The 10,710-nt window shown below is 31.2% G+C and overlaps 1 protein-coding gene across 1 annotated transcript in view; it reads right to left on the reverse strand.

The window, feature by feature from the left end:
• The window catches only part of LOC123563780 (neuronal acetylcholine receptor subunit beta-3-like), a 113,136-nt gene extending 103,613 nt beyond the window's left edge, over positions 1-9,523 (reverse strand). The window contains exon 1 of the mRNA XM_045356795.2: positions 9,318-9,523. Coding sequence (XP_045212730.2) covers positions 9,318-9,441 — 124 coding nt within the window. The 5' untranslated portion in view covers positions 9,442-9,523. The remainder of the gene's footprint in view (positions 1-9,317) is intronic.
• Between the last annotated feature and the right edge of the window lie 1,187 nt (positions 9,524-10,710).

Below are 10,710 nucleotides of genomic sequence, written 5' to 3' on the forward strand. Positions count from 1 at the left end.
ATATAAATTGCTTGCACCAGGAAGTAATACATCAAAGCATAACTGCCACAAAGAAGATACAAGCTTCAAAAACACTGCTTTCTCATTTCCAGAGCCAAGATGAAAGATTCATTAAAGTTTCCCACAACAGTTATGGAATATGAAGATGTGATTATTTTAATAATAAATTGATTGTTATTCCGGTCAATTTCTAAGACAATACATTCTCGAAAAAAAAAACAGCGTTTGAGAAACAATTTGTGAAATAAAGTATTCCATCTGTTAAGGAAATATCATCGAACCGGAAGCGTCTATTACGAATCGCTTTTGTTCGCTTCTATTTACATATTTCGCAGTCACGAATTCTAGAATATGAATTTAATATACAAATATGTTTTCAATGTCGTCTTAAGGATTTTAATCAAAATAGCTCTGCTCAAGCCCTTTATTTATAAATGTCTCTATAACGCCCGATTTACTCGGATTAGATGAAGACTTCAATGTATTTGGTAAGGGCAAGACCGATTCGAAAACCTCATTCGGCCTAAGTGGAGAAGTACTCATTTACCTTGTTACATAAGTGAGTCAGTAAAAGGTATTTTCTCAAAAGGAGGATCTATGATATTTTTACAGAATGTTTTACAACCTTAACGTGTCCGAAATCTTTCGGAATAATACTAATTTAGCATGGCATTTTACTAGAACATAAAATCATTAAGCCCATACAATAATTAAATGAAACTTTGTAGTTTTGTAGTTCTTGCATCCTCAATGGCATTATGGTAACTTAATAAGCTAGTTACTAGGGGCCTCCGTGGCCGACTGGTTAAGGTGTGGGCTTCATGGACCTCAAATACAAAACCCAAAGTATACTGCAGACTTGATTTCTTTATTGTTTCAGAGTACCTTTCAAATTTAGCGAGCAAATGTAACATAATACCAGGCTTTAAAACTGACCACTCTTCAGTTAGTCTAAACTTAAAATTGGAAAAAAGTAGTAGGGGACCAGGTTATTTTAAGCTGAACAACAGCATTCTACTAGATAATGAATTTAAGACAACACTCCAAAGAAATATCATTGAAACAGCTGCAATAAACTCAGAGGCTAAGCCAGACACTCTTTGGGAAATCATAAAGGGAACAATAAGAAACACAGCTATTAGATATTCAGCCTTCAAAAAGAGAAATGATAACATACAAGAAGTGACATTAATAAAGGAAATAAATGAATTAAAAGAAGAAGCTGAACAACTTATTGACAACAACAACAACAACAACAACAATAATAATGACAATAATAATAATGACAGTGATTATAATAATAATAATATAACGGATAGAATTTCAGAAAAAGAGAATGAACTGGAAAACCTGTATGATAAAAAAATTAACGGTATTCTGTTAAGATCCAAAGCTATCCATATTGATTGAAATGAAAAGAATTCAAAATATTTTGCAAATTTAGAGAAAAGGAGAGCAGAGAAAAAAAATATTTCAAAATTGATTATAGATGGAGAGGAAATTACTGACAATAATGCAATACTGACACAAGAAGTTAAATTTTATAGATCACTATATAAAGAAAAACCTCAAATCCAGTCATATATAAACTTCTTTAAAGAAGATATTGTTAAATTATCTACGGAAGAACAAACTTCATGTGAAGGTGAACTCACAGAAAACGAATGCAAACTTGCACTCTTTCAAATGAAAAATCAGAAATCTCCTGGGTCTGACGGATTGACTACTGAATTTTTTAAACTATATTGGAATGATATTAAAACCTATTTTTTGAATGGTATAAATTTTGCCTATATGAAAGGTGAACTCTCAGAATTACAGAAACAAAGTATAATAACACTCTTACCCAAAACAGATAAAGATCAAACAAATCTCTCGAATTGGAGACCAATAAGTCTACTAAATATTGACTACAAAATAGCAACAAAAACAATCTCTAATCGAATAAAAAAAGTTCTTAACAAGATCATTACTAATGAACAAACAGGCTTTATCAAGGGACGCTATATTGGAGAGAATGTCCGTCTAATATTTGAAATCATAGAATATATTGAAAGCAAAAATGAATCAGCCTTACTCTTTTTCTCAGATTACAGAAAAGCTTTTGAAAGCTTAAATCATGAATTTATCATACAATGTTTGAACTATTTTAATTTTGGTCCATCACTTATAGACTGGGTAAAACTCTTCTATAAAAATATAAGCAGTATAATGATAAATAACGGATATCTGACAGAAAATTTCCCTATAAAACAAGGTGTAAGACAAGGATGCCCTTTATCTTCGTCCTTATTCATAATATGTATTCAACTTCTTACAAATGAAGTAGCCAGAGACACAGAAATTAAAGGAATAAAAATAAATAATACAGAGATAAAACAAACCCTTTTTGCAGATGATGCTACATATATAAATAATGGAGAAAAAACTTCTTTTGAAAAACTGATAAAAGTTATTAATGAATTTGGTAAAATATCTGGATTAGCATTAAATACATCAAAATCTATAGTATTAAAACTGGGAACCCTTAAACACATTAAGTTGAACTATGCAGAAAATATGAATTTTACTTGGACATCAAAACAAGCAAGAACCCTTGGTATAACTTTTCATACAGATTTAAAACGCAATACTGAACTTAATTTAGAACCAAAATTACAGGAATTTACAAATTGTTTAAAACAATGGCAGCACAGAAAACTTACTCTGATGGGAAAGGTAACAGTAATCAAAACATTTGCTTTACCTTAACTTATATATCCCTTCACAGTACTTGAAAATCCACCAGAAAGTATTGTCAAAGATATAACAACAAACATTTTTAAGTTCTTATGGGATGGAAAAAAATGATAAAATCAAAAGAAACACTCTCTTCAGTAATTACAGTTTAGGAGGCCTTAAGTTAACGGATATTAATACATTCCTAACTTCTATTAAAGCATGTTGGGTAAAGCGCATAATTTCGAATGAAAATAATGGTTACTGGAAAGTCTTTTATGGAAACATACTTAACAGGTTTGGTAATACTTTCATTATACAATGCAATATGAACCAGAAAGATGTATCAAGAATATGCACAGGTCACCCTTTTTTGAAAGATGTACTTGTTTCATGTTTTTTAATAAACAGTTATTATGCTGAAAACAATGAATTACAAAAACATATAATATGGAACAATAGTGAAATTAAACTTGGAAATAATGTAATCTACTGGGCAAGATGGCATGAAAAAGGTATACAATTCATTGATCAACTTTTTGATTTTAGAACAAATACATGGTATCAATTTGAAGACGCAAAACAAATACTTGATCTGAATGAGACTGACTTTTTGAAATATCATCAGTTAGTATCAGCAATTCCGAAAAATCTTAAAGACCTTATTTCAATGCAATTTCTTTATGGAAGCAAAACCAACCACCTTATTGAGAAACTGAAATCAAGTAAAACCCCAAACAAGTTTCTTTATAACCTTTTAATGAGTAAGAAAACATATGAAAAACCAACAGCTATATTCAAATGGGAAAACATTCTTGATGATAAGGAAATTGATTGGAAAAAAGTTTTTAGTAACCCATTCAAAGCCACAATAGATAACAATCTTAGAAGTTTTCAATATAAACTGTTAATGCGCTTGCTCCCAACAAACAAATATCTTTATAAATGTAAATTGTCTCAAAGTAATTTATGTGATTTCTGTTGCATGAGTAATGAGAGTATAGAACATTTAATTTGGGAATGTCCAAAGGTACAAATTTTCTGGAACAGACTACAAGTCTTTCTTGAAAATAAGGGATACAATGAGTTAAAACTAAATATAAAGAATGTTTGTTTTGGTTACATAGGTAACACAGATAAAGAAGATATCCTAAATTTTATCATTATTCTTGGTAAATTTTTTATCTTTAAAATGAAATATACAAAAAATGTTCCTTCTTTTGATAACTTTTTTACATTTTTCAAGCAGAGAATTAGAATTGAAAAAGAAATAGCAATGATTAATGACAGGCTCCATAAATATGAAGAAAAATGGTTAAATTTTACTGAAGTGGACTAATATTGAAATAAGCCAAGCCTCTCAGCTATACAATACAGTACCAAATTATCAATTATGAAAAACAGGAAACGAACAACACTATCCTTTAAAAATATCCTTCTTTTTGCCTTTTAGGATCATGATTCCAAGTGACATAACTCAACTCTTACTCTTCTCACTCTCCCTTCTCATCCTTCCATTCTTGCCTGAATGATTATTATCTTTCCCACTGTCCTTTCACTTCTAAACTCGTTAACTTTTATTTAAAACTCTTGGTTATAAACATGTAAATCTATTTGTATTATTGTGTTTGAGTGTAATTTGAAATATAAACGATTTGTATGTTTGTATTTATGATTGAAAAATAAAAGAGAAAAAAAAAAGGTGTGGGCTTGAGCCTTAATCGGGATGTTGAATACATGTAAGGAAGATCGGTGGTTCTACCCAGGTGTCTGCCCGTGATGAAATGATACACGGGCCGGCATCTAGGGCTTTCCCCCACCACCAAAGCTTGAAAGTCTCAATATGACCTACAGTTGTAGCGGTGTAACGTTATTCCTATTTGATTCCTGTAACACTGAGATATTTATCTACATGCTAATTGTAAAAATGATTTGTTTTACCACTGTGTGTGACAGTGGAAAATTATGCATCTCTCTGATCGGTTAGTTAGAATTCCTGATATAATATTAAAATTACAAATTATCAGAGCCTACTCGGTGGTTGTAAATTTAAAAATAAAGCAAATCTCCTATCCTTTTTCTAAGAAAAGAGTATCTGTAACGTAATGAGCAATGAACTTCGCTTCAGCATTAATAAACATTTGACAAATACAATTTTGTATGCAAATGTAATGAAGTATCTATTATTATATGAGACGATAATGATCTTCTAGGTTTGTCCTTTTATTTGTCACTGTACTCAGTAGATACGCAGAAACTGACAACAATATATTGAATATAGTGAAAAATGTATAACGTTTTTCTTTCGCGTGACAAATGAGCGTTTTATCTTTACGATATGGATGCTGTTTCGATGTAATTAAAATCTGATCTTATTAATATCGGCATAATTGTATGATTAATAACACTACATGACAAAGGGTCAATTATTTAGAAAGCCTTATTGTGGTGCAAGGGGAATGGACTGGATTTTCATTTGTCCCAAGATAATAACAGAACCAGCCCGATGGATACCAGTTGTACACATTATAGCATTTTATATCGTGCATGATTAATTCGTAAGCTTTTATCTGTAGCTTGACAGCACCAGGCTGATGAGTACAGTTTTTATTATATCCATGAAACATGGACAGAAAACAGCTGCACGTATCTTAGTGGCAACTAAAATAATTTATACAGCGATAGTATAGGACTAAAAGCCATATTTTATGCCGATAAAATTAACATAGTTTGGACGCGATTTTAAATTTCAACAAAATTACTGAGAAATTCAAAAATTTGGTTCAGAAAATAGAGTAGAAAATTTAATAGATATAAACCCTTGATAAATGTATACGTCACTCATATATTATACTGATGCAGAAAGCGTAGCGATAGACAGCGAAAAGCTGAAACATTTGATAAAATTATAAAGATATACATTGTACAACAAAATAGCCAGATATACACTCTTTCTTGCAGACTGGCGATCTTGAAGAGATACGAAAGTTGTTAACATAAAAAATATAAAAAATGAATATTTTGAAATACAGTTTTCAGTATACTAAACAAAAAAAGTGATGAACAATGTGACGCAACTTTAAAGAGATTTTTTTAAAGTTTGACCTCTGTTCTGGGCTTAAGGTGATATTAACCAATACGAAGATTAGTTTGCGCAAAGTGCATATTACAGTTATTAGAATCTGCTTGTTTTCCTTGCACATAGTCTACTTGCACAGAGCATCCAGTGCTGCACTGTCTGTTTAACGGCAATCTGATAATATGTATTAAAATCTCAATACCGATTTACCTAGAGATTTTGTATGTTTTCTACGGAAAATACTGGCAACCTTCAAGGCTGTATTTACCTGATAAGTGGTAGTAGATTAGAAACCGTTTTGATATTGTACAATAAGCGGTATTCAGAAATATATTTGAAAAACAAAATAATGATTTTGTCAATAAATATAAACAGGAATGAAATCTAATAGTAGTATGCATAATCAAAATATGCAATACGACATTTAGATGTTACAAGTTAATAATATTTTAAAGTGTCTCGTGGCTGTCGTTTAATTATTCCTTGTACTTTCAATAAATGTTATTATATTCTTGGATCCTTTGGGATCGTGGGGAATCAAAATCATTAAACACGAATCCGTTTAATAGAATACCGCTTAAAACGTTGCTAGGGGGTGTGAGGCTTGCTGAGTATTTCATTACTTCTCTAGGATAATAATACAAGTTAAACATAATGAAGAGGAACAGACTCGGTCAAACCAAGGCTACTGCTTTTTCTTAGTTATGCTCTGTTATTCCAAAGGTATAGTGTTTAGGTTTGTTTTCACAATGTGTTACTTACACGTATGTTATCATAAGTGGATTGTACATTCGTATACCAACACTGAGCTATTTCCCGTTTTCCTTATGGCGATGAGCACATATCATCGGCAGCCGTTTTCATGCACAGATGAAAATATTATAGGTATGAAGCACTATTTTACAAATCAATCGCTATGTACAGACAGATACCGCTTCAATATCATCATTCATAGATGAATTTAAAAGTTGAATTCTACACAAAATGGGTGTCGCAATGGCTTGGCATAATATGTCCAGTTAGAAAGGATACACACACTTTTTTCTGCAACCCTTCTAGTATTCACGGATCAGTCCTACTATTATTTTACTTTACAGATTCAGCATTAATGCAAATTTAGAAAGAGACTAAAACTGAATGTCAATGTATCTTATTCTTATCCAAGTGTGCTACATCTTTCGACAGAAATATACAAATACTTGTATTTTATGAAATGATTTTAGTACTTAATATTCAGTGCTAGTCCTCAGGAATTACGAAGTATGAAACAACAATGCACATGCCTGATAACTGACATTCTTATCGTTCTTACAACTATATTTTAAGCGAAAATCCTGTGATAGAAAAAAAATCAAGTCGTTTTTTTTCAAGGATAATTGCCAATTAAGATAGACAAAATGACTTAATTTATTTTAATGTAATTGAAACCTGTAAACAGGAATATCTTTTATATAAACTGATGTTGCGGTAACAGAATTATGATAGAACTGATAGTGCTTTAATTGCAGAAATGAGAAATTAACAGATAATGGAAATGACAAGAATCCTTTATTATTTGTTAACACTCCATTTTATTTAATAACATAACTGTATCTTACACGACAGCAAATCGAGATGAGATTTTTCCTTCATGATTTTATGTAATGTTAGCGTAGTCTTACTGCACGTACTAGGTTTTTCGTAAAAGATAAGACGTAAATGTTCATAACTTGCTCAGATAATTGACAATGCAAATGGAGTGTTGTTCATTTTATGGAATATGTATCTTTTCAGCGAGGTTTGATAACACATTAAAATTTTATCTTTTTAATTATTATTGTGTTCTAACAACATCTGGCCTTTAAAAGACCACAGCTTTTTATCCTTGAATTATTGACTAGTTGTTGTAGTATTGTTGTCTATAAAATAAAAAAAAACATTACAATAAAGACGGCCATGGCTTTCTAATGATTACTTCTGTGCGTTTTTGAGAGAAAAGGAGGAACAATTATCTAAATGTCACTCCAGAGAGAGATAATTCAAAATGTAGAATATACAAGACAAAGCAAAAACGAATTTTCTTCAGAAAGTTAGAACACAACAGAACATACATGTGATAATCGAAGACTCTGTTCCGCTCCATATTAGAATAATTATCTGAAGAGTTCTATAATTTTCTTATTGACCCAAGCCCCGAAAGACATTTATCACTCTGATAGTAATTATCATATAATAGGAAAGAGCAACCAAATATCAATGACTCTTAACAGTAAGCAATCCATTTTTTTTGTTGTGTTGAGTTTTAGGTCGCACCGACACGGTTTATATGGCATGTGGCGACTTTCCAGCTTTTAATGGTGGTAGAACACTTCACATCCCCCTTTGAACAGTATTTCAAGTACGGGCACCTAGGTAGAACCACTAAGCCAGCTAGATGGTTTCTTCACATGAACGAATTTTACTTCCCAAGCGTTTCAGCAACCCAAAATTGACTCGGTAGTGAAAAGGTGAGATGCGAAGAATATTGAGCACATACTAAAAACATCATTTTGCAAAACACAAAGTACTCGCTGAAACGTTAAATCATGGAAATATCAAAAAATAAAAGCGGAAGTACGAAACGATAACCGATTGCTATCCTACCGTAGCATTACTAAAGGATCTAATGTCCGCGTACATTTCAAAGCAATGGGCAATGAACAAAAAACAACCTTATAACAAGCATGTTCTGAAATCCACGACTTAAGTTATGAAGATTGTTCCGAAGCATGCAATGGCAATAGGATAAATGTATACATTGAAGTTCAATAATTGTAAACTAAACTTTAGTCAACTTGTCGTTGTCATATTTCTTATATACATGATCAACTGTTATATTAATTCTGGTCATTGTGATCATCCTATCTCAGAAGATAGCCAGTATGCCCAGTACACGATTTTAAAGTCTGAGTCTATGGAATGATATAAAAATAAGAAGCAGTGTATTTTATTTGTTAAACATTTGCATAGACAGTTATACACCTAACCGAAATTCAAGTTTGTTAGATTATTATTTCCTCCTTTTGACTATCAACATAGATTGGAAATAAATGAATATCTAAGCTACAAAAGTTTTAGAGTTTGCCTTTTGGTTCTCTCAAATGCAAATTAAACCTAGAAAATATATTCAAGTTAATAGAAATACTCATATGTTTAAATATATTCATATTAAAAAGGTGTAATTACAAACTATAATAAAAAATATATAATATTCACTTCTAATAGGGATCTATCTCTATATAATGGCATTTTTATTCCTTTAAAGCATACAAAGAAAATTGTCATAAATTGTTGTTAAAATGTGGTTGGCCTTCTTTGAGATTAAATCAACAAGAAATATTTTTTTGCCAAAGTAAATATATAGTTTTTCCATTTTGTCGGTAAATAACATTCAAAATAACTTGAAATAACAACATTCTATAAGAAACAATAAAATTAAACACAAAAAATAGTGCAATCTTGGTACAGTAATTGAGTTAAAAAATGAATAAAATAAACTCACTATCTTTCCACAGCTCCGTGTTTCCTTCTAACGTTACTATTGCATACACCTTTAATTCCATCAGGTAAAATAAATGATAAATAAAGAACAAATCACACAAATCCTTTAACAGCGCTTTCATCATTGAACATCAATTCACTAACTGTGCTGTCAGCGTAGTTATATTTACTGAAATTATACATCTATCGGACTTGTCAATACGAATCTCATCCGCAAAATAAACGAGCAGAGTAGACAAGTTAATTCCATCAGCCTGTACGTGCTAAGTATTTTTAAAGCTATAATAACTTCTTGTTTATAGGACAGATATATTGACTCATTGTAATCAATACATTCAAAGAGTTGTTAATATTTAATTAAAGAAATCATTAGAAATACGTTATAACTGTCATCTGTGAGACGACAATGATATATCTATTTTAGATTTCGAGTTAACCTTCCTGTTTCATTCATTTTTGATGAGGTTTTTCGAAGGCCAACAATAATCCAAAAAATGATACGGTTTTATTGTTTTTAAATTTTGATATGCCAGGAACAATGTACATATAGGACTTTTCCCAGGTTGGCTCTTTTTGAACCTGTGTAAAATTATATACATGTTATATGGGCAAAACAAAGGTCTCGAATCGTCTTATGACGGCTCTGATTTTCTATTTCATCACCAAATAAAAACAACGTTTATAGTAAGAACTCGAAAAATGCCGGGTAAAAACAGCGATAAGGAGGTACATGTAATGTGTTGTCCACTTTCATACTAAGTGATGAAAACATGTCTACAAAGCAAATGCTCTTCTTTCCAAACATGTTTATTTTTCTTACATATCATTAAATCAAATAGGATATGACAATTGCGACAGAATATAAGAATCATTCACTGGTTGAAGGTGCGGATGCAAATATCTGGCTCGAAGGTAACTTTTAAGGCGATGACAAGGCTCTGCCGAGTTACCGCAAAACAATTACCCTAGAGCCAGATATTTCCATCCATATCTTTTACTAGTGATAGATTATTTAAAAAAAAAAAGAATGCTTTCCTTTTAAGCACTATTAGTAGGATATGAAATCATTTATTCATAAATTCTAGCACGTGAGTAATATTTCACTCCTGGGCGTAAGACGAGTTTTTCTAGCATCGGCAAAACACGGAAAAATCCAATCTAAGTATGTCCTAATACGTAAAGAAACTAAAAATGAAGCTCCAAACACAGACTTGCAAGCGAAACATTAGGTTTACTAATAGTTCGCTATGTTTGAACGAAATGGCGTTTTATTGGCAGTGACACTACTTTAATTTCCGTTTTAGTCAAGCATATACAGGAGCGGGAAATTAAACAACACTTGATTAACTGAGCTTTCTCGCAGCATAAAAAATTAAATTGGCAAAATTAAGACT

This window comes from Mercenaria mercenaria, chromosome 2 (genome assembly GCF_021730395.1).
Source record: "Mercenaria mercenaria strain notata chromosome 2, MADL_Memer_1, whole genome shotgun sequence".
Classification (NCBI taxonomy): Eukaryota; Metazoa; Mollusca; class Bivalvia; order Venerida; family Veneridae; genus Mercenaria; species Mercenaria mercenaria.